This window comes from Vulpes vulpes, chromosome 2 (assembly GCF_048418805.1).
Source record: "Vulpes vulpes isolate BD-2025 chromosome 2, VulVul3, whole genome shotgun sequence".
NCBI lineage: Eukaryota > Metazoa > Chordata > Mammalia > Carnivora > Canidae > Vulpes > Vulpes vulpes.
The window spans coordinates 54,846,700-54,870,721 of NC_132781.1; the positions used below are offsets into that span (position 1 = coordinate 54,846,700).

Below are 24,022 nucleotides of genomic sequence, written 5' to 3' on the forward strand. Positions count from 1 at the left end.
CTCAGCGGGCTCTGCAACACCCCAGACCCCACAACTCGTCAGCCCGCCGCGGTCCTAGCCTCGCGTCCTGGCAGCCTCTCCTCCTCGTCTCTGCGTCCGGTCGCTCATCGCCATCTTTGAGCCTGGCACGGGGCCGCACTTCCGCACTACGCTCCCCAAACCAGGGGTAGCCGCGCATGCCCAAGCATGCCCCTACTGGGATGACGTATCCAAAACTGGTCATGCTTGTCTCATCCTGGCCAAGAATAATAATTTATCTCGTTCTCCAAAGTCTTGGAGGAGGCGATCTGACCAATTCAAAAATGGTGCGGAGAGCTTCACCTCCCCTCTCTTCCGCTCCGGAGGCGCAGGGACGAAGGTCACGTCGCAATGCGCAGGCGCGGTAGGGCGGAGCTATCTCCATGGCAACCCGCGCTCAGCCCAGGCTGCTTTACCCGGCGGGAAGCGGGGGAGCCGAGGCGCTGGCTACAGGCGGGGCTGCGAGCGCCGAGGGGCCCGGGCGGTCAGGGCCGCTGCAGGACGAGACCCTGGGCGTGGCGTCTGTGCCCTCGCAGTGGAGGGGCGTCCAGGGCATCCGCCGGGAGACGGTGAGGGCCCGGACCCGGCTCGGGGCGTCGCGGGCGGGAGGGCGAGGGTCCGCTCGCGGTCTCCGGGCGGCCAAGTGCTGGCGAGCCACCAGGTTATCTCTGTACTTTCACCCACAGAGGCTAACCCTTGCGGTATCCTCGTGCCAGTTGCCCCAGACTCTGAACAATCACAAAAGCAGTTTTTCTTCAAGACTTCTGAAGACCTCATGTTTCGAAGGATTTAGTGTGAACAGCAATGTTTAGGCATTTCCAACTGACTTTACTTAAGAAAAAGACCAGATTGCATTTCGAGGTCGAGATAATCCGGTTTTCTAGCAGCTTAATCAAAAGCACGCATGGCGGGGTGTTTTGAGGAGGTGAGGGGCAGAGCTCCTGGGCACAGGTCTTCTCCGGAGGTGTCTTCGTGCAGACTTTTTTTTTTTTTTTTTTTTTAAGATTTTATTTATTCATGAGACACACACACACACGCGGAGGGAGAAGCAGGCTCCATGCAGGGAGCCCGCCGTGGGACTCGATCCGGGCTCTCCAGGATCACACCCTGGGCTGAACGCGCCGCTAAACCTCTGAGCCACCCAGGGATCCCCATTTTTTTTAGACTTTTTTTTTTTTTTGTAAAGATTTTATTTATTTATTCATGAGAGACACAGAGAGAGAAAGAGAGAAGCAGAGACAGGCAGAGGGAGAAGCAGTTTGTGCAGACTTTGAGGGCCTCCTGTGTGCCAAGGGCTTTTTTGGCACTGGGACCCCCTTCCTGGAGCTGACATGGGGCCATTTGCAGGGTACAGCCAATAGGCAACTTATGTAATAAGTAAATTATGCTGTGTGCTCCCTAGGAGGTGAATAGTGCCATGGACAAAAGCAAAAGAAGGGTGAGGGATTGAAAGGCTGAATTGGAGAGTGAAGGGGTGGGTGAGCCTCACTGAGAAGGTGACATCTAAGGAGCGAGTTAGTCAACAAGATACCTAAGGTAGAGCGGCCAGGCAGGGCAAACTGCAAGTGCAAAGGCCCTGGGGTTGGAGGGGATCTTGCATGTTTGAGAGGGCAGAGGGACTGGAGAAGAATGAGGGAAGGGGAAGTGGTCCCCACTGAGGTCAGAGAAGATAAACAGAGGCAGGTCAAATAGGGCCTTACAGATCATTGTAAGGATGTTGGCTTTTCCTCAGTGAAAATGGGTGCATTGTAGGGTACGGCATATTTACCAGTAGAGAACTCTTAGCTTGCCACCCAAGTGGCCAAGGAGAGCTGAGATCCTCACCAACACTTGTGAACTGTCCATGAAATCTTACTTGAAGACAGATTTCTTGCCTTAGGCCAAAAGTCTGCATGCAGGATTTGATCTGGCTTCAAAGTATTCCCTACTTAACTGTGCTGCCTAGAAAGGGTTCTAGTGCAAAGCCAAATGGGTATTTTAATTAAATCTGTCCATCCTTATCACAGGTAGATGTATACTTCTTCACATTCGCTTTTAAGAATACTTGAAATAGGGCAGCCCAGGTGGCTCAGCGGTTTAGTGCCGCCTTTGGCCCAGGGCCTGATCTTGGGGGCCTTGGATCGGTCCCACGGAGGGTTCTCTGCCTTTGCCTCTGCCTCTCGCTCTCTTGCTGTGTCTTTCATGAATAAGTGAATAAAATCTTAAAAAAAAAAAAAAAAAAAAAAAAGAATACTTGAAGTAGCTCGTTTGCTGAAGACCCAGATTCTAGAAGACTTTAGGTTGGAAACCCTGATTCCGGCTAACTTTTTTTCTTACAGAGAATGAAATGTAGGCAGGTTCATTTTCTTGTGACTATAGTTTTAGCCTGTAGAGTTCTAAGAAGGAATTCGAACTCTTGAGTTGTAAGAGCTTTTATCTGTGAGGGTTGTTTCCTTGGACTGGCATCTCCGGTCCTATTAGAGATTTTTGATTAAGTTGTAAGAATGTTGCAAGGGTTGGGAGAAGAAGGTAAATTACTTTTTTTTCCAAATTAACTTTTATCTCTTTATAAAAGTTAATGTGTTCAAAATTTAGAAAAAAACTGGATATGCAGAAAAAAGAAAAATCATCCCGTTCCCCGTTCAGTTTATACTTGTTCCAACTGTGTTGTCTGTTTTGCCCCATTAAAAAACAAACAAACCTTCCATGTTAAAATTTTTTTTTGTTGGGAGGGACGCCTGGGTGGCTGAGCAGTTGAGCATCTGCCTTTGGCCCAGGGCATGATCCTGAGGTCCTGGGATCGAGTCCCACATTGGGCTCCCTGCATGGAGGAGCCTGCTTCTCTCTCAGCCTGTGTCTCTGCCCACCCCCCCTCTGTCTTTCATGAATAAATAAAATATTTTAAAAATTATTTTTTTTAAATAATTTCATTTTATTTAGTATCTTTTGATGGGTTGTTAGGCAATTTCGAATTTTTTTTTTAAGGTCATGCTTATTTACTTTTTAAAAAGATTTTATTTATTTATTCATGAGAGACACAGAGAGAGGCAGAGACATAGGGAGAGGGAGAAAGGCACCCCAGAGAAAGGCACCTCAGGCACCCCAGAGAAAGCCCAGTGTCTGGGATCAGGATTCTGATCCTAGGAATCCCTGGGACCTGGGATCATGCCCGGTCCGGACCCTCAACCACTGAGCCACCCAGGTGTCCCTCATACTTATTTATTTGAGAGAGCACGAACAGGGGAGAGGGGGCAGAGAGAGAGAAGGAGCAGTAGACTCCCCACTGAGCAGGGAACCAGATGAAGGGCTTGGTCTCAGGACCCCTGGACCATGACCTGAGCCGAAGGCAGACACTTAACTAACCGAGCCAGGCGACCCTTGAATTTTCCTTTTATCAATAAACCCCATGATGAATGTTTTAGCTAATTTTTATTGAAAACAACTCTTTGAGCTAATTTTATTTTTATTTTTTTAAAAACCCGACAGCCCACAGCAAGGAGCGAAGGTTTTTTTTGTTGTTGTTTTTTTATTTTTTTATTTTTTATTTATGATAGTCACACAGAAAGAGAAAGAGAGAGAGGCAGAGACACAGGCAGAGGGAGAAGCAGGCTCCATGCACCGGGAGCCCGACGTGGGATTCGATCCCGGGCCTCCAGGATCGCGCCCTGGGCCAAAGGCAGGCGCCAAACCGCTGTGCCACCCAGGGATCCCTAAGCTAATTTTAAAATACAGTTCCTTAATTTTCTTAAAAGTCTTTTTGGAAAAGTTGACCATTGGTCTCTGTGTGGCCCATGTAGTGGTGCAATATTCGAATGTGCTTCCATGTTCCAGTGATGGGTTTTTTCTATTTAATTTTTTTGAAATACTTTAATTATTTATTCTACAGAGAGAGGGTGAAGGGTAGAGGGAGAAGGAGAGATAATCTCTAGCAGACTCCTCACTGATCATGGGGTTGTCCTCATGACCCTGAGATCATGACCTGAGCGGAAACCAAGAATCAGACACACCTAACCAACTGAGCCATCCAGTCACTCCTTCTTTTAAAAATTTTTAAAAAGATTTTATTTTTTGGGATCCCTGGGTGGCGCAGAGGTTTAGCGCCTGCCTTTGGCCCAGGGCGTGATCCTGGAGACCCGGGATCGTATCCCACATCAGGCTCCCAGTGCATGGAGCCTGCTTCTCCCTCTGCCTATGTCTCTGCCTCTCTCTCTCTCTCTCTCTCTCTGTGTGTGTGTGACTATCATAAATAAATAAAAAATTTAAAATAAAAAAAAAGAAAAGTAGTATTCTTTAAAAAAAAAAAAAAGATTTTATTTTTTAAGTAATCTCTACACCTGATGTGGGGCTCGAACTTACAAGCCAGGTACCCCTTTTCTTTCTTTCTTTCTTTCTTTCTTTCTTTCTTTCTTTCTTTCTTTCTTTCTTTCTTTCTTTCTTTCTTTCTTTCTTTCTTTCTTTCTTTTTTTCCCCTTTTCTTTCTAAATATTAATCGTCTTTGGCCTGACTTGAGTTTTCTTGTCATATTCTAATCTGTTCACAGAGGGATAGTGTCCTGGACTTGGTTTGAGCCTGGAATGCACAGTCTTTAGAGCTTTGGGCCAGTCAGGTGATCTTCTTCTGTAAAGTGGGTCCATGTGAGAGTACTTGATGAGGGGTTAAATGAGATCATGGGTGAGAAAGCAGTTTGAAAGCCTGGGGTTGCTCAGGTGGATGGTATAGGAGTGTCAGGCACCAGTCCAGCTGCCTGAGATGTAGGGTATGTAATTATCTCCTTGTTCATCCCGCTGTTTCTCAAACTTGGCTGACACTGGAATGTCCTGGAGACTCTTGAAAAATATGGATGTTTGAGTCCTACCTTCAGTGATTCTGGCTTAATTGGCATATGGTGTAACTTAGGAATCTGATTTTATTAATTATCTTATTTTATTTTATTATCTGATTTTTCTCAGGTCATTTTAATGGGTAGCAAAATTTGAGACCGCCAATTAAATGCATCTTTCTTTCCAAGAGCATTACTTTTCTGAAGCCTGATTCTGATCCTAGGAAAATGTGGGTGTGTTTTTTACTAAAAAAAAAAAATGGTGGTGAGGTGCTTGGCTGGCTCAGCTGGTAAAGCACATGACTCTTGATCTCAGGGTTGTGAGTTCGAGCTCCATGCTGGCTATAGAGATTACTTAAAAATAAGTAAAATTGTGATAAGATTCACATAATAGAAATTTTACTATTTTATTTTATTTTTTTAAAAGATTTTATTTATTTATTCGTGAGAGAGAGAGAGAGAGGCAGAGACACAGGCAGAGGGAGAAGCAGGCACCATGCAGGGAGCCCGACGTGGGACTCGATCCTGGGTCTCCAGGATCATGCTCTGGGCCAAAGGCAGGCGCTAAACCACTGAGCCACCCAGGCTGCCCAAATTTTACTATTTTAAGAAAAAGATTTTTATTTATTGGGGAGAGAGAGCGTGTGCATGCACGCACTTGCACGCTTGAGAGCATGAGTCTGAGCAGGAGGAGGGGCAAAGGGAGAAGCAAGTTCCCCACTGAGCAGGGAGCCCAATGCAGGGCTGGATCCCAGGACCCTGGGATCACGCCCTGAGCCAAAGGCAGACGCTTAACTGACTGAGCCACCCAGGTGCCCCAGAAATTTTACTATTTTTACGTATACAATTGTCAAGTACATTCAATTTTCAGTGATCACCACTATCTAGTTCCAGAACTTTTCCATCCATGGAATGCATTTTGGACATTTAGATCTTGTCTTCCGTGGACTGTGAGCTCCCAGAGGGTAGGAGAGTGGGTCTTGTGTACTTTTGCACCTCCCAAAGGCACCTGGGAAATACTGGATTGAATAATTTTCCTGTGTGCTGTCTTGTAGGATACATCTCTCCTCTCCTGCTTTGAATTAAATTAGCTGCCTACCTGCGGGCTCTTCTTCCCAGATGGGCTGCTGCTTTCTCATCTTGGTGGCTTCCGTAGGGTATGTCACCCCCTGCTGGAAGGTGTTTGTTTTAACCTGGAGTCTGGCATCTTACAGATTTTCAAGGAGAATTAAATCTGTGGCTCTCTACCTTTGAGTTTGCTAGAGTGTAGATACTAGATTTTTTTTTTTTTCCCCAAGGAGCATGAGAAAAGAGTACGAGGTTAAGATGACACCAAGATAGTCTGCAGTAATTGCAGCTCCAAGGTGGTCTAGCACGTCGGCAGCTCCCAGCTTCTATGGAAATGTCTGCTCTTTCCCTCCTCACATGGCTGGCTCCTGGCTCCACGTCAGCCTTTGAATAGCTGTTTTCTGCCCTGATATACTCAAGAGGCAAGTTCACCTGGACAGGAGGTTGTGCCTTGATGTTGGTTCCAGGCTCAGTTATTCTACACTCACGGGGAGGCATCCTGGGACAGTTGTCCATACTGCACTACGAAACTCCTTCAGCTCAGCTTTGCATTCCTGCCTCACCTTGTCTGCTCATTTGCCATGAATTGTGCCTCACACTTGGGTCCAGTTGAGGTGGTGCTCACATGTGGGCTTTATAGTGTGTGCATGGAGAGCTGCTGACCTACGCCAGAATCTTCTCTGCTCCTGTCACACCCGCCTTCTCCTTGGGTGTGCAGGACCTGATGGGGAAGGAGGTGGAAGGAAGAAGGCCTTGGGGCTAACAGCAACCTGAAGAAAAGGGAGACTCTGGGGAGGACTAGTGGAAGTGGGCCTGCTGGAAGTGGCAAGGTGACAGCGACAAGCCATTCCCAACACAAGAACCCAGCAGCACCCCTCAGGTGGGCTTGACAGCATTCCTTAGCCTCTGGGGATGAGCCATGTGCTACCCCACCCCAAGTGAAGCCCCAGCCCCCAGAGTAGTGGAGATAGAAAGTGGGGTAGATGTGAGCATGGTCTGTACTGGGTGAGGGTGAAGGGTGATGGATCTTGGGCTGTGGCCCTGGGAAGCATATAAACGGGTGAGGCCAACATGTGGGGGCTGAGTAACAGCAACCCCCCCCACCCACCCCCCGCCACAGCATCAGCATTACCTGGGGGCTTGTTAGCACAGCACTCTCAGCCCCACTCCAGGAGGCTTGTGTTTTAGCAGGCTTCCAGGTGATTTTGGGGCCTGCTCATTGAGAGTGCAGAGCTAGAAAGATCTTGAGGTCTTTTCTACTCTGGAGTCAGATGTGCTGGCTGAGGCTAGTTGGGAGGATGAAATGAGAAGCGGTGTGCTTCTGGTATTTGGTGGCGGTGGTTACTTCCCAGGGGAGTAGCAGGGGCCTCGACCTTCAAACATGTATTTTCTCTGTGGTGATGTATTTCCTCAATTAGAAGACACACCCTGATCCTCAGCCATTTTAACAGATCGTAAGAATTGATGTGTTTCATAAATGACTTGTTTATTTTATTATATTTATTTATTTTTTAAAGATTTATTTATTTATTTATGATAGACATAGAGAGAGAGAGAGAGAGGCAGAGACACAGGAGGAGGGAGAAGCAGGCTCCATGCCTGGAGCCCGATGTGGGACTCGATCCCGGGACTCCAGGATCGCGCCTTGGGCCAACGGCAGGCGCCAAACCGCTGAGCCACCCAGGGATCCCCATGACTTCTATATTTAATATAGTTTCTCCCCTGAAGAGCTACTATAAAATAGTTGGAATGTTTTTTTTTTTTTAAGATTTCATTTATTCATGAGAGAAACAGAGAGGCAGAGACACAGGCAGAGGGAGAAGCAGGCTCCCTGTAAGGAGCCCGATGTGGGACTTGATCCCAGGACCCTGGGATCACGATCTGAGCCAAAAGCAGGCGCCCAACCTCTAAGCTCTAAGGCATCCCAGTTGGAATGTTTTATAATCAATATGTCCTAGAGTCAAGAATATGTATATGTTTTATCCTTTTTCTTGAGAGGGTGGGGGGAGGGGTAGAGGAAGAGAGAAAATCTTTTTTTTTTTTTTTTTTGAAGAGAGAAAATCTTAAGCAGCCTCCACATCCATCTCAGAACTCGCGGGTGGGGTAGAGGGACAGCTTGATCTCACAACCCTGAGATCATGACCTCAGCCGAAATCAACAGTCAGACACTTAATCAACTGAGCCACCCAGGCGCCCCATATCTATTTATCTCTACACCCTACGTGGGGCTTGAACTCATGACCTGGAAATCAGGAGTTGGCATGCTCTATTGACTGAGCCAGCCAGGGGCCCCTAGATGTTTTTATTTTTATTTTTTTAAAATATTTTGCTTATTCATTCATGAGTGACACTGAGAGAGGCAGAGACACAGGCAGAGGGAGAAGCAGGCTCTCTGTGGGGAGCCTGATGTGGGACTCAGTCCCAGGACCCTGGGATCATGACCTGAGCCAAAGGCAGATGCTCAGCCGCTAAGCCACCCAGGTGTCCTGAATGTATGTTTTTAATAAGAAAGTGACTGTTCTACTCATGACTTTGAAGTTGTCCTGCTCCATGTTGGTATCCCCTGGAAGGGTTTCTCTGGCTGGCCGGTTTCTGAATAACCAAGTTGCCAGTGGCACTGGTCAGTCTTTGACCTCAAAGGCAGAGCCCAGTGTTCTGTCGGTGGGTGGTGGCTGGTCTCTAGGCCCAGTGGGGCCATTTCCTCTGTCAATGATGAGTGTTCTGAAACTGATCAGCCAGTCCTAGGTGCCAGCCAGAGACCCCTTATTTCAGAAGTGAGGCCTTGATGGGTGGTGGTCTGGGGGTCAGAGCCTTCCTGGAGGTCAGTGTCGGACTCTGGTGGCAGATGACAGCAGTCAGCCACACCAGGCACTTCTCTTCAGGAGGCAGGGGAGTCTCCTGGGCCTCTACGTGGCAGTGCAGGTGGTCCTGAGGAATCAGGCTTTGGGGGCCCACTTCCTCTCAGCTCTGCTCTTGCCATCCCTGCCCTGAGCCCCCTCTCTGCTTGTCTCCTGGTCACACTGTGGCACTGGCTGAATGTTGGGGCCCAAGTTTCCAGGTTGCAGTTCCAAGCCTGTGCTGTCTAACTCGTAAAATCTTTGTCTCTGTTGTAAGGTTCCCAGAGAGACCTAGGTTAGGTCTCCTTCCCATCCAGTGGGCATGATGTTGGGGCATGTTTTTTGTGGCTTGGGTAGGAGTCCTGACATTCTTGGTGTCTTCAGACTCTCTTGGGGGCAGAAGAGCTGGGCTCCCACCCTGGGCTCTGCTCTCTGAGTCTCATTGCCTCCCTCTCTGAGGGGGGCTTCAGACTCCAAAGCATGGAGGAGCCTGGTCATCTTGGTTTGAGAATTGTTTCCCTGAGCCACGCCTCCCAGTGTGATTAAAGTCTGCCCCCCACCCCCCAATAAAGTCTGGCCCCAGTACCTTTTTCCCTGCAGTACCTCTGCCTGGGAGATGTGGGAGGCAGGCTACAGCCCAGCATCCCTAACACTCTCCTTCCTGGCCTTGCCAAGTCCTAGGAAGCAAGGATTCCCCCTTGGCTACAGCTCCTTTTCTGACATCTCAGATGGGAGTGTTGGTCCAGTCACACACTGCCTGGAATGAGAGGTACCATTGATACAGGGTGGCCTTGGGCAAGCCCTTACCTTCTGGAGGCCTTGGAGCTCCATCCCCAGATAGTCTGGGCTAGATCAGGGTCAGGCCAGATACTTGGGTCTTTTTTTTTTTTAATATTTTATTTATTTATTCACGAGAGACACAGAGAGGCAGAGACACAGGCAGAGGGTAGGAGAAAGAGGCTCCATGCAGAGAGCCCAATGTGGGACTCCCAGGAATCCTGGATCCTGCCCTGAGCCCAAGGCAGATGCTCAACCACTGAGCCACCCAGGCATCCCCAGATACTTGGATCTTGAACCATAGGAACCTACTTCTGTGTCCCAGAACTAAAAGAGTAATGGTGGTTTCCTTCCAGTTCACAGAAAAAAACATTGCTGGTGCAGTTTCATTGGTTTTGAGTTTTCATTTTCTCCCTAATTTTCTCTAGTGTTTTGACATTTGTTACTTGCCTGAGTAAGCAAGCAGCAAAGAAGTATTAGTAGAGATAGCGGGGAACCTGAGTAGCTCAGTCGGTTGAGCATCTATCTGCCTTTGGCTTGGGTCATGATCCCAGGGTCCTGGGATTGAGCCCCATGTGAGGCTCTCTGCTCAGTGGAGAGTCTGTTTCTCCCTCTCCTGCCTGCCCCACCCCACCCCCTTTGTGCTCTCTTACTCTCTGTAAAATAAATAAAATCTTAAAAAAAAAATAATACTAGTAGAGATAGTTGGAGAGGTGACAGCTCGCTGTCTCTTGTAGACATTTTTGCTTTACATTAGGACACTGGGTAACATTCTTTTAGAAACATTTTTTTCCGGGGATCCCTGGGTGGCGCAGCGGTTTGGCACCTGCCTTTGGCCCAGGGCGCGATCCTGGAGACCCGGGATCGAATCCCACGTCAGGCTCCCAGTGCATGGAGCCTGCTTCTCCCTCTGCCTGTGTCTCTGCCTCTCTCTCTCTCTCTGTGACTATCATAAATAAAAATTAAAAAAAAAAAAAAAGAAAAGAAACATTTTTTCCGAGTTCATCTGACATGATTAGTGGCCAGGACGTGGGGCTATTTGGGTGTGAACACCATGACCCAGAGACAGTTTGGTGTTGAGGGGGTCAGAGGACCTGGATCCAAGCCCTGTTTATGTGTTTATGCCATGTGAACTTGGACAAGTTACTTCTGTGTCTCAGTTGTCATGCAAAATAGAATTTCCTTCATGGGTGATTGTGAGCATGAATAAGATAGGTGAGAACTCTGGGGACAGTGCCTGAGTGAGTGCTTAGTGACCAACCATCTTACCATTCTCGTGACTTCTGGAACTTTGATTTTCACCCAGTCTCTTAGAATTTTGGCTCAGCCTGTATACTTTTTTTTTTTTTAAAGATTGATTGATTGATTGATTTATGATAGAGAGAGAGAGAGAGAGGCAGAGACACAGGCAGAGGGAGAAGCAGGCTCCATGCAGGGAGCCCGACGCAGGACTCGATCCTGGGTCTCCAGGACCACACCCCGGGCCAAAGGCAGGCGCCAAACCGCTGAGCCACCCAGGGATCCCCTCAGTCTGTATACTTTCTGATCCCCATGCCCATCCATGAACTCCTCAATGTGCACACTCCACTGATACTGCGGGGCTCCTCCAGTGCTGTGGCTTCAGGTCATGTCTCTGTTGGATGCTCTCCAGAGCCTCATGCCTTCTGACCAGTCTCGGGATCCTTGACGCCTCCACTGCTTTTATGTTCTCTTCTTCCAGAATCTGCCATCACATCCCACTGTGGTCACACCTGCTCTCCGCTCCTCACTCTGCCTGAGCCGCCCAAGAGGCATGGCCCTGCTTTCAGCCACTCTGTGGCTCACACCTAAAGGTGTGGCTCTCAGACACGTCCTGGCCTTGCCTTTGCTCACATGCCGCCCTCCTCACCCCGTGCGGCCGGGCACGCTGCCTGCTCCAGTCTGAGTGTGGGGCCTTTTCTACTGTAAGGTTTTGCTCTGGGCTCCCCACCCTCAGCCCCTGCCCCTGTCTGGGACCCTCTCCTGCAGCTCTCCACTTGTCCTTCACACCTCAGTTCAAGTGCCACTTCCCTAGAGGCCTTGCCAGCTGGTCCCTTCTCTCCCACACCTTCACTGCACTTAGCGCTGTAGGTAGTTGATGGGTTTTTCTTGTTTCTATATCCTAGGCCCCTGTGGAAGCTCCTTGGGCACAGGAATCTTGCATGTTTTTGTTTTCTGCTGTATCGATAGTACCCAGACAGTGCCTGGCAAGTGGATACTCAGTAAATAATTGTGTGTGTGTGTGTGTGTGTGTGTGTGTGTGTGTGTATGTGTAGCATAGTGGAGAAATATATAACATATATATAGTATATATTTATAACATATAGTGTATATAGTATATGTATATTTAAAACATATATAGTATATAGTATATATATGTAGTATATATATATTTATAACATTAATAGTATATATATAACATATAGTATTATGGTTTTTTTTTTTTTTTTTTAGTATTATGGTTTTAATGAAATGAGTTTGTGCCAAATACCACACAAAGTGCAGGGGATATAAAGAGAGATCAGACCAGGTTCTGAAGCTGGAGCAGCTCAGTTTAATGGGAGGTAGATAAGCAAAGAGAATTTTGTGGAATGTGAAGGGGAGCGTGGGGACAGATGTTTCATGTTCTAGCAAGACCTGCTCTCATGTGGGTTCAGCTCCCTTCCTTCAGGCATACTAGCGCTGGCCTAGTGCTCAGCACTGCCCAAGATGGGGGCACAAGGGTCTGGGCCTCATCATTGCCCTGTGTGTTCAGGTGCCTGATGAGGGGCCACATGAGCAGAGCCACTTGTAAGACAGAGATGTGTGGTAGAGGGCCCCTGTTTGGTAAATGATGGGTCGTGTCCGTAAGAGAGAGGCTGATCTGTTGTCTGTCCCTGTGCCCAGCTAAACAGGGGCAAGGGATTGGAGGCGGATGGCAGGGTGGAGAAAAGAGGCAGCCGGGGAGAAGCCTGCCTACTAGCTCATTACAGACATACTCGCTTTTTTTTTTTTTTAATTTTTAAAATTTATTTATGATAGAGAGAGAGAGAGAGAGGGGCAGAGACACAGGCAGAGGGAGAAGCAGGCTCCATGCACCGGGAGCCCGACGTGGGATTCGATCCCGGGTCTCCAGGATCGCGCCCTGGGCCAAAGGCAGGCGCCAAACCGCTGCGCTACCCAGGGATCCCGACATACTCGCTTCTTTTGATCATGGGGGGGTGGGGATCTTGGACAGTGCCTGCCAAGGGAGGGAGATGCCATGGGGTAATTGTGCTGGTCGCCAGGTTTGAGGTGCTTCCATGTGCTGGTTGAGATGACCACTGCTGGCTCTAATGTTACATGATTCTTATTATTGTCAGTATCTTCAAAAGGGTGCTCTTAAAAAAAAAAAAAGGGGGACACTTCTGCATCCTCTCCAAATAGTGTCATAGTGTTAACCAAAAGTCCTGAGTCAGGCTCTTACTGGGTCATGTTGGCTGACCCTGGACCACTCACTGTGACTCAGGGCGCATAGGAGGTTTGGGGAGGTCCTCTCCACCCACAGCACACAGATCGGCTCATCCTTTGGAAGATGGGCCAATTACAAGAGGAAGGGGGCAGACAGGGTGACCAGAGGCCCAGGGCCTGAAGGTAAGTGGCCGCATGGGAGGCAAGTGGGCGGGCGGGTGAGGCTGGGTAGTAACTGCTGGGTTGTGACTTCTGCAGAAAAGTTGCCAGACGGCGAGCATTGCCACCGCGGAGGCGGCTGCCCAGACCTGGAAGCATGTGGATGCCGAGGTGCAGACGGAGGCTCCTGTGCCGGTCGGTGTGCTGCCCGCATCCCAGTACGACGGCCCCCGGCTTGCAGCCTTTCTTCGGAGGGTGGAGGCCATGGTTATTCGAGAGCTGAACAAGAACTGGCAGAGCCACGCTTTTGACGGCTTCGAGGTGAATTGGACTGAGCAGCAGCCGACGGTAGGGAATCGGCCAGTGCGGCCTGGAATAGCCCCTCACCTTTGCTGCTGCTCAATCCTCAGCCCTGTGTTTTTTTTTTTTTTTTTTTTTCAGCCCTGTGTTAAAGTCCTTTTTTTAACCGCCCAGATATTGATAATAGCAATCATAGTAACAGCGTTTACTGAGCTCTTATATTTTGCCAGATGTATAGTTTTTTTGTTGTTGTTGTTTTAAATATTTTATTTATTTCTTTGAGAGAGAGTGAGAGAGGGATCCCTGGGTGGCGCAGTGGTTTAGCGCCTGCCTTTGGCCCAGGGCGCGATCCTGGAGACCCGGGATCGAATCCCACGTCAGGCTCCTGGTGCATGGAGCCTGCTTCTCCCTCTGTCTGTGTCTCTGCCTCTCTTTCTCTCTCTGTGACTATCATAAATAAATAAATAAAAATTAAAAAAAAAAAAAAAGAGAGAGAGTGAGAGAGATCACAGAAGAAAAGTGAGAAGCAGACTCGTCACTAAGGGGAGGGCCTGATGTGGTGTTCAATCCCAGGACCTTGAGATCATGACCTGAGCCAAAGGCAGACACTCAACCCACTGAGCCACCCAGATGCCCCAGCCAGGTGTATAGTTTTATAAGAGTAAGTCATCGAGGGGCACCTGGGTGGCTCAGTCGGTTAAGTGGCTGCCTTTGGCTCAGGTCATGATCCCAGGGTCCTGAGATCAAGGACCTGCATTGGGGTCCCTGCTCATTGGAGAGCCTATGGCTCCCCCAGGTTATGTGCATGCACTCTTTCTCTCTTGCTCTCTCTCTCTCTCTCTTTTTTTTTTTTTTTAAGATTTTTATTTATTCATTCATGAGAGTGACAGAGAGAGAGGCAGAGACACAGGCAGAGGGGGAAGCAGGCTCCATGCAGGGAGCCCCACGCGGAACTTGATCCCAGGACCCCGGGATCATGACCTGAGCTGAAGGCAGACGCTCAACCGCTGAGTCACCTGGGCATCCCTCTCTCTCCCTCTCTTTTAAGATTTTATTTATTTACTTGACACAGAGAGATAGATAGATAGAGAGAGAGAGAGAGAGAGAGAGAGAGAACACAAGCAGGGGAAGCTGCAGGCTCTCCACTGAGCAGGGAGCCCAATGCAGGGCTCAATCCCAGGACCCTGGGGTCATGATCTGAGTCAAAGGCAGATGTTTAACTGACTGAGCCACCAAGGTGTCCCATCACTCTCTCTGTCTCAAATAAATAAATAAATAAAATCTTAAAAAGGTAAGTCATCAAGGCTTCCCTGCTGTCAAGAAGTAAGTGCATGGTTACATTGGTCCACAGCTAGGAGGTACTGGTAGGTACAGGTGGAAGACTGAGCTGAAGTGACTTTTCCAGGATCACACAGAGCTAGTCAGCAGTAGAGGCAAGATTTGAAACCAGGAAGTCTGTGGACCGAAATTTTTTTTTTTTGGACCCAATTTTCTCACCACTACTTGGCTGTGCCTCCCCATGCAGCGTACAGTGAGTGCTCTCTGTGTCATCTCATTCACTCCTCAGCCCTGGGATGATCTCTATTTTATGTCAGGCCCAGAGAGGCTTAGTGACTTGTCTGTGGTCACACCGCTTTCATGGGGCAAGCTGGGATGTGAGCCCTGGTCGGTATCACCACTTTGCTCCAGTGACTTCAGCGTCTCCAAGGCTCCGTTCAGAGCTGTCACCCTGTCTACTCAGGTGTCCAGCCTCACTGACATCCCAGGCTTTGAGATAAGGGAGCCTCTGAATGATTGGGGGGCTCTTGGCCCTGGCTTCATGGGCCTCAGCCTCTCCTGTGGACAGGCTGCTTGCTCAGTGCTACATGCCCTTGACCAACCCCAGAGCCTTAGTGTTCTGGGCCAAACTTTTTTTATACAATGCTTTCTTCCTCGGGAAACAGAGATGAGTAACTATGTATTCAGAGGTCATAAGCCCTGCTCTAGCCCCTCCTCCTCCTCTGCCTTCTTCCCACCAAGTCATAGGAAGGCATGGGAGAGTCAATTTGTTTGAGGGAAATCCTCAACATCATTCTGGAAAGCACTTGCTGAGGCCACACCCCATTGGGCCATCCCTGAATCTTTGTAAAGCTGAGCACAGGAAGGGCTCAGTGACCAGGTAAGATCTCAGCACGTCCTTCATCCTTCGCGCCTTGCCCTCACTGATGCCCCACACTCCCCATTTTACAGTTGCATTTAGAGGTTAAGTTTCTGCTCTTTATTTGTAGCACTTCCCTCATTTCTATGTATTAATTTGGTCCAAGCCTGTATTACTTTCTCCCCCTTTACAAAATATCTGACTACAGAAGCAACATGTGTTCATTATAACAAACCCAGGCATTACAGAGACACAGAGCATATACTGTGTGGACAGAGGGAGGGAACACGGTGTTCCCAGGCCTCAGCTGTTTCCTGTAGTACACGCTACACTAACACAGCATCCCATCATTACTAGTGTTTGTCGTTGAGAACATTTCTTTGTTTTTTTTTTAAGATTTTATTTATTCATGAGAGACACAGAGAGAGAGGCAGAGATACAGGCAGAGGGAGAAGCAGGCCTCCCGTAGGGAGCCTGATGTGGGACTCCATCCCGGAACTCCAGGATCATGCCCTGAACCAGAGGCAAGATACTCAACTGCTGAGCCACCCAGGCGTCCCAAGAACATTTCTTTTTTTAAGATTTTATTTATTATTTATTTGACAGGGAAAGAGAGAAAGAGAAGGGGCAGGGGGAGAGGGAGAAGCAGGCTCCCCATTGAGTAGGGAGCCCGACTTGGGGCTGATCACAGGCCATCATGACCTGAGCCGAAGGGAGACTCTTAACCATCTGAGCCACTCAGGTGCCCCAAGCACATTTTAAACAAAAAATGGAAAGCACTATACGTTTTCTTTATGAGTTTTCTCACTTGCCAGAACTTTCCATGTTAGTTCCTGTGCAGTGGCTGCGCTGTGTCCCACCGCAGACATGCCATCCTTCATCTCAGTCCCCTGTGGGACTCAGCGAGGTATCCTGCAGAAACAGGCGGACTGGTGGGCCATAGGGCAGCACCCTCTGAGTGGCAGCATGGTAGCTGCCTCATGGCCATGCGTCTGAGCGGGTTTTGGAATGCCAGGCAGACCAGAGCCTACAAGTTGGCTATCGTATTAACAACGTCAGCGAATCTCTCTCTCTCGTTGCTTCTTTTGCATCAGTGTTGTATTGATTTCCTCAAAGCAGGGTTATTATTTTGGCCGTTGGGGGTTTTTCTGTGTCTACTTCTGCTGTCACAGTGTTGGTCTTATCATGACTGTCCTTGGCACCACTGCAGTGGCTGCCGAAGGGCCGGCATGCTGCTCTCATAGAGAAACCATGATTTCAGATTTCTCAAAACAATGTAACAACCTTGGAGGGACACTTAGAAATCAAAGATGAGGGAGTGATCACCCCAGGGGCTACCACCAGGACTTCTGAACTCCTGGCTCTGCTGGTTCCTTCCTCTTGTTTTGCACACATGTGTGGACAGCTGTGTGTCACGGTAACTGATCTTGGGGTCTTTTCTGGTTGGAAGCAAAGCCCATTCTGTGTTGTCAGGTAGCTCCAGAGACTTCACACTTGTCTGTCTGTCTGTCTGTTTGTTTATTTATTTATTTATTTATTTTAAAGATTTTATTTTTATTTATTCATGAGAGACACAGAGACATAGGCAGAGGAAGAAGCAGGCTCCGTGCAGGGAGCCTGACGTGGGACTCGATCTCGGGTCTCCAGGATCACACCATGGGCTGCAGGCGGCGCCAAACTGTTGTGCCACCAGGGCTGCCCACGCTTGTCTTTTTAAAATACCACCTCCTGTTTCATCCGCACACTTTATTTTTTTGAGCCAAGTTTATCAAGGTGTGTTCTCTATGCGGGTCAGCTCACCGTTAGTGCTGTTCTGAGTCTTGGCAAACACACAGCCACCGTGTTGAAGGTGCGGAGCATCCCCATCTTCTACCTGCAGTCCCATCTTCAGATTTTCAGTTGTTCTGGTTGTTGCACTTATAAGTAGTGTTATGACAAACACTTTATTGGAACCAGAACCCAGATCAGGAAACCAAAAGTAGGGGATCCCGGTGGCTCAGTGGTTTAGCACCTGCCTTCGGCCCAGGGCATGATCCCTGATAAGGAGTCCTGGAATGGAGTCCCACGATCGAGTCCCACGTCGGGCTCCCCGCATGAAGCGTACTCCTCCCTCTCTCTCTCTGTCTCTCTCATGAATAAATAAATAAAATCTTAAAAAAAAAAAAAAAAAAGGAAACCAAAAGTAGTGAGACCTCAAAGGTTTTCTTGAGTTCCTTCCACTTCCTACCCCACCATACAGCTTTTCTTTTCTTTTCTCTTTTCTTTCTTTTCTTTTCTTTTTCTTTCTGTTTCTTTCTTTCTTTCTTTCTTTCTTTCTTTCTTTCTTTCTTTCTTTCTTTCTTTCTTTTTTCTTCCTTTCTTCCTTTCTTCCTTTCCTTTCCTTCCTTTGCTTCCTTTCTTTTCTTTCTTTCCTTTCTTTCCTTTCTTTCCTTCTTTCCCCTTCCCTTCCCGTACAGTTTGGGGTGCCTTGGTGGCTTGGTTGGTTAAGCATCTGCCTTTGGCTCGGACCATGATCTTGGGGTCCTGGGATTGAGCCCTGCATTGGGCTCCCTGCTCAGCAGGGAGTCTGCTTCTCCCTTTCCCTCTGCCCTGCCTCCTTCCGCATGTGCATGTGTGCTCCCTCTCTCTTTCTCTCAAATATAAATTAAAAATCTTAAAAAAATAAAGTGTACAGTTCAATAAGTGTTTATGTTTCTAGAGTCGTACGACACTGGCACAATTTTAGAACATTTTCATTACCCCCCAAAAGACAGCCCATATCCACTAGCAGTCACTTCTCATTTCCCTCCAGATCCCTGGGTGTCCCTCCTCTCTCTGTCTATAGATTGTCTAATGTGGATGTTTCACATAAATGGAGTTGTATACGAAGCAGTCTTGGTGACTGGCTTTTTCACTTGGCAGAATGTTTGGCGAGGCTGGTTGTGTCCTGGCTCTTTCCTTCCTGTAGCTCAGTAGTCCTTCCCCCACTGAGAGATGCATCGCATTGGTCAGCTGGTGGACATTCTGGCTGGTAGGAATAACACTGTGAACATTTGTGTACAAGTTTCTGCGTGAACAGTGTTTTCAGTTCTCTTGGCTGTGTACATAGGAGCGGAATTGCCGGGTCATATTAGAGATCTGTATTTCAGCTTTTGAAGAAACACCAGATTGTTTTCCCACGGTGGTCATGCCATTCTGTCCTCTTGCTAGCAGTGAGTGACAGTTACCACCATACAGCGTTTTACACTTTTTAGGTTCTTTCTATTGGATACTTTATTTATATGGGGTTATGAGGTCAAGGAGCAGTCAGCTTTTCACACGGGTTTTGATCTGTGCTGCAAATCCTGTCCCAGAAACCTTGGGCTGACCGCTCATGGTGGCCAGCATTGCCAGCCTGCTCTGGGCTGTGAAAGAAGATGCTAGACCTTTGCGTATAAAGGCCTGTGGCACCAAGTATAGTCATTTTGTTGTGAAGCCATCACTACCATCCAGTTCCAGAAGCTAAAGCTTTTATTGTTGTTTTGAATGGGGCGGAGGGGCAGAGGGAGGGGGAGAATCTTAAGCAGGGGTCATCCTTGAGTGCAGACCCCAACATGGCGCTCAGTCTCATAACCCTGAGATCATGTCCAAAGCTGAAAACGAGCCAGACCCTTAACCCACCATGCCACCCACGTGCCTCAGAAGCCAAAGCTTTTGAAATGGTCTGTAGAACAGGGTCTAACTCTGATCCACAACCTGGCATCTACCCTGGTTTATAAGATCCTTTCTTCTGGGTTTTTCGAAGTATCCTGGTGAGGAGTGGTGTTCGTTTTTTATTGTTTTTTTTTTTTTAAGTTTTTTTTAGTATTTTTTTTAAGATTGTATTTATTTATTCATGAGACACACACACAGAGGGAGAGGCAGAGGGAGAAGCAGCCTCCATGCAGGGAGCCTGATGTGGGACCCCATCCCAGGTCTCCAGGACCACACCCTGGGCTGAAGGCGGCGCTAAACTGCTGTGCTACTGGGGCTGCCCGAGGAATGGTGTTTGGATGAAGCCTCCACATTTCCCTCCAGGACTGGGCAGTAGACTTTGATGGCTGGGAGGTCCAAACCTCTGTGTATTTTTTTAGGTGCCTACAAGGTAACCTGTTGGTTGGCTCTGGGCTCAGGGTTGGGGATGGTCTGTCTCTTGCAGGTGACCTGTCTGCACACCCTGGGCTACCCTCCAGCCCAAGGGCAAGGTCTGCATGTGACCAGTGTCTCTTGGAATACCACGGGGTCTGTGGTGGCCTGTGCCTATGGCCGGTGAGTGGCAGCAGGGGAGGCTGCAGGGCAGTGGAAGGTCTGGAGACTGGTCTAAGCCTCTTTCCCTGTCTTTTTGGTGAAGGGTTGACCTGGGGCTTGGCCGTTCTGGAGTCTTTTTTTCTCAAGGCTGCCTAGGCACCAGGTTGGCTGGAAAGAGCCGAGGAGGGAGGGGCTTAGCACCCAGGAGTCCCGGTGCCCACCTGCCAGCACAGGGCAGTGAGCCCTGGGCCTGCCTCCTTTTCTGTATGAGCTCTTTCCTGATGTGCCAGGGCTCCCCCACCCTGCCGTTGTGTAGACCCATCCTTGGTTCCCTGGAACCCTTTTCTTGAGGTCATAGCCTTGAAGTGCCATGGAGATTCCTGTGCCACTTCAGTACCTGGTACAGTCTGGGTGTGGCAGGGACGCAGAGGCTGATTTGTTTGGGGTGGGCTGGGGGATTGTTGGGTCAGGAGATAGGAGTAAGGGGGGGATGAGTCCTGGCCTCGAGGCAGAGCCAGCTCGGGCTCATTCCTGTGCAGGTTGGATGATGGGGACTGGAGCACCCTGAAGTCCTTCGTGTGTGCCTGGAACCTGGACAGGCGAGGCCTGAACCCCCAGCAGCCATCGGCAGTGGTGGAGGTGCCCAGCGCCGTCATGTGCCTGGCCTTCCACCCCACGCAGCCGTCCCATGTTGCAGGTGAGCCTTGAGCCTGCCTCACTCTGCTTCTTTCTGTGCAGAGGGTGGCCAGAGGTGAGCTCTCCACTGCGCCCTGAGCCCCCAGGCACGGCTAGAGCGAGTCCGCTGTGGGGGAGAGAGTGTGGAGAGAGAGTGTAGGTGGCCGTGATCCCTGGGCTCAGGTGAGGATGCTGAGCGGGCTGTGCCAGGTATGGCATTCAGAGGAGGAGCAGGAGGCGGGGAGGCTGCAGAACTGGCAGAGGGTTGTCGTGGAGTCTTGTTGGGGTGTGGGCTGTGTAAGGGTATAGCCCAGTCAGGACCAGAGGCAGGGTGATGTGGGCACCCTCGGGGAGCGTCAGTTGTGATTGGGGCCACACGTGTTGGGAAGAGGGGGTTGTCCTGGAGGGAGGAGTTGGGTACCGGGCCGAGATCAGCCTGGCAGCAGGAGAAGCTTCCTGGGGCGTGTGAGGCTTGCAGGGGGCTGGGGTGTGAGGCTGAGGCCCAAACCAACTTTCCTCAAGGTGGTTTTGGGGAAGTGGTTCCACATCTTGGCTCCGCAAGTGGGAAGAGAAGCCGGGGTGCAGGGTGTGAGTCAGCTCTTGGTCCCACAGGTGGGCTGTACAGTGGCGAGGTGCTGGTGTGGGACATGAGCCATCCTGAGGACCCGCTGCTCTGGCGAACGGGCCTGACAGACGACACACACACGGACCCCGTGTACCAGGTCAGAGCCGTGGGCTGCTGCTTGGGGGGTTGGAGGAGGCCCCATCCCTTTCCCCCCAAGCTGTGCTGTCACAGGCCTGCTTCTCGAGGCCAAGTAGGAGCGAGGGCGCCCGCCTGGCACAGCTGCGGCCGAAGGTCACCGGGGAGTTGGCGGCTGGACAGCTGCTTTCAGTATTCTCAGAGGCCTCAGGGCATGAGTCACATTCCGCCCCCTCTCTTGGCCCACCCCCAGGGCCCTGGGCCGCTCCGGCATGCCCCCCTCACCCCAAGCTGCCACAAGAGGCACCCTGCTGTCCTGGCCTGCCCGCTGTCCTGGCCTGCCCGGGCTCAGGGAGGGACCTCTGCAGCCTGGGGACTGCCGCCTGCCCCGGAGTGTGAGGTGGCTCCAGGCCTACCCCAGAATCCTCCTTGTTTTCCTAGAAGGGGCAGGTGGGGCAGAGGGGGACCGTTGGGTCTGTTGGGAGGTGGGGGGGCAGGCTGGGAACAAGCAGCTTTTCCCCAACCTTGGACCCGCATCCTGTCGCCCCAGGTGGTTTGGCTTCCGGAGCCCCGCCACAGCCACCGCTTCCAGGTGTTGAGCGCGGCCACGGATGGGAAGGTGCTGCTCTGGCAGGGGGTCGGGGCAGGCCAGCTGCAGCTCACGGACGGCTTCGCACTGGTGGTGCAGCAGCTCCCGAGGAACACCAAGCTGAGGAAGGTATGTGAGGCCCCATGAGCAAGCCTCCGGTGGGAGGGGGCAGGCAGCTCCAGCACCGGTGCTACCGGTCGGTTGAGAACTTACTTCTTGACCTCCTTGGGCCACGGCGCCCATTCGAGTGACGGGCTCTTTGGGACTCTGGGCCTGGATTCCCTTGGCTCTTCCCTGCCGTTCATCTCTCCACAGCCTCCCCGGGGAGAGACTGAGGTGGGCGCCACGGCGGTGGCCTTCTCCAGCTTTGACCCCAGCCTTTTCGTTCTGGGCACGGAAGGCGGCTTTCCACTCAAGTGCTCCCTGGCGGCGGAAGAGGCCGCCCTCACGCGGAGGCCTAGCTCCGTGCCCCTGCGGGCGCCGGCACAACTGATCTTCTCTCCTCACGGGGGTCCCATCTACTCTGTGAGCTGTTCCCCCTTCCACAGGTAGAGGAGGCCACCGGGCACCGGGAGGGCGAGGGGGCCCCACAGAATTGCTGAAAGGGCCTGCAGTCTGTCTTGGGCCCAGCTTTTCCCCATTTGAGCTCTTGTGCCCAGAGGGCATTGGGCCCTCATTCCCTAAAAGGGTCCCTGGTTTGGGGGGTCCAGGGAGGCCCAGTGGACCAAGACACCCAGCATTCACCCCCTTGCCTGGCTCTCTGCCTTGCATCCTGTCTAGGAACCTTTTCCTGAGCGCAGGGACGGACGGCCACATCCACCTGTACTCCATGTTGCAGGCCCAGCCCCTGGCATCCCTGCAGCTGTCCCACAAATACCTGTTTGCTGTGCGCTGGTCCCCAGTGCGCCCTTTGGTGTTTGCAGCCGCTTCTGGGGAAGGTAGGAAAGAGGACACCAGACTCTGATCCACTTAAGTGCCATGGGCCCTGCACATATCTGGAATTCTGAGCCGGGAGAGACGCACGGGGCCAGGAGGACTCCCTCGTGTGGGAAGGGTTGCTGAACCAGGCAGTAGCCTTACTTTGTGCTGTGGCCCATAGTTTCTCTTCCCAGGTGCACGGGGAACTTAGAAGAGAGGCAGAGGCTATTGGTTGGGGCCTCTTGGCCCATGAGTCTCTCTCATCTGCAGGTGATGTGCAGCTGTTTGATCTCCAGAAAAGCTCCCAGAAACCCACAGTTTCAATCAAGCAAACCCAGGATGAAAGCCCTGTCTACTGTCTGGAATTTAATCACCAGCAGACTCAGCTTCTGGCTGCTGGCGACGCCAAGGGCACAGTAAAGGTATGGCAGCTGAGCACCGAGTTCACAGAACAAGGACCCCGGGAGACCGAGGATTTGGAGCAGCTGGCAGCTGAGGTGGCCACCTAAGTGACAGCAGGGCTCCGTGGGTGGGGGTGGAATGCCCCCAAATATGGGGGCAGGTGGGGTGAGGCCACACCTGTGCTGAGCTGTGGATTTCTCATAGAAGCTCAATGAAGACAACATGAACTTACGGGGGGAAGAGTCCTTTATTTGTCTTTTACATGAAAACAAAATGGAGGGGGGAGAACAAGAAGGGAAACAGCCAGCTGTTTAGATTTCTCGAGTCGGAATGGGGCAGCTGGCTTCACAACAGGAATCTGGGTCCCCACAACCACAGGGCAAGTGCCACTGGACCAGAAGTGGCTTAGTGAAGCACCATTTCTACTGTCTTATCCCAAGCTAAGCAGACATAAGCTTACAGTGGGAGGTGACACTGGAATACTTGAGCACAGAGAGGAGGTGACATGCAGCAAGGTGACGGTGGGGCAGGCAGCGCAGGCCAGGCTAGGCTGGGAGCAGGATCAGTTCACAAAGAGCGAGCGGGTGAACTCCACGTAGTCGAAGGCAGTGGGGAGTTCGCGGCCCTTGCCATCCACATAGGGCTTCATGTGGGAGACGCAGTAGTCGGCTTGTTCTCGAGTCAGGTTCTGGTAGGAAAGAGGCTGCGGTCAGCCCAGCCCCACTGCCCTGGGGTGTTGGGGGACATGGGGAACACCTGAGCTCGGAGGCTGCAGCTGGTTCTATGAGCTTGGATGGACAGGTCTGGGCTGAGTTTCAGTGGTAAATAGGGATAAGATGCCCCCAACACAGAAGTCAAAAGGGAGGTGCTGTTAATTTAGATTCTGGTCTGGCCCTGGGGCAACCTCAGGTTTTACTAAAGATTTTATTCATTTATTCATGAGAGAGACACA

General features: G+C 50.5%; 2 protein-coding genes across 41 annotated transcripts in view; one reads left to right on the forward strand and one right to left on the reverse strand.

Moving 5' to 3' along the window:
* Nucleotides 1-384: 384 nt before the first annotated feature.
* On the forward strand, nt 385-23,301 carry DYNC2I2 (dynein 2 intermediate chain 2). 2 transcript variants are annotated; one of them, XM_026009443.2, is made up of 9 exons: nt 385-587; nt 13,204-13,452; nt 19,698-19,807; nt 20,326-20,483; nt 21,074-21,183; nt 21,712-21,879; nt 22,066-22,298; nt 22,531-22,688; nt 22,939-23,301. In XM_026009443.2, the coding sequence occupies exons 1-9, from the start codon at nt 402-404 to the stop codon at nt 23,175-23,177; spliced, it is 1,611 nt and encodes a 536-aa protein (XP_025865228.1). In that variant the 5' UTR covers nt 385-401; the 3' UTR covers nt 23,178-23,301. The 2 variants fall into 2 exon arrangements, with proteins under 2 accessions (XP_025865228.1, XP_025865229.1); XM_026009444.2 differs by having other exon boundaries at nt 387-587; nt 13,204-13,425.
* The window catches only part of SPTAN1 (spectrin alpha, non-erythrocytic 1), a 63,123-nt gene continuing 62,399 nt past the window's right edge, over nt 23,299-24,022 (reverse strand). For all 39 annotated transcript variants that reach the window (XR_011999826.1, XR_011999831.1, XR_011999830.1 and 36 more), the window contains one exon: nt 23,299-23,758. Coding sequence is in view for 28 of the 39 variants with exons in the window: in XM_072748451.1 (XP_072604552.1) it covers nt 23,633-23,758 (126 nt within the window). In the remaining 11 variants the exon portion in view is untranslated. The remainder of the gene's footprint in view (nt 23,759-24,022) is intronic.

What these genes read in the sequence shown, in the direction of transcription:
- DYNC2I2 (XM_026009443.2), top strand. Translation starts at nt 402, where the DNA reads ATGGCAACCCGCGCTCAGCCCAGGCTGCTTTACCCGGCGGGAAGCGGG. An exon ending in GCAGCCGTCCCATGTTGCAG is followed by an intron (nt 20,484 to 21,073) that starts GTGAGCCTTGAG and finishes TTGGTCCCACAG; the next exon opens with GTGGGCTGTACAGTGGCGAG. An exon ending in AGCTGTTCCCCCTTCCACAG is followed by an intron (nt 22,299 to 22,530) that starts GTAGAGGAGGCC and finishes CATCCTGTCTAG; the next exon opens with GAACCTTTTCCTGAGCGCAG.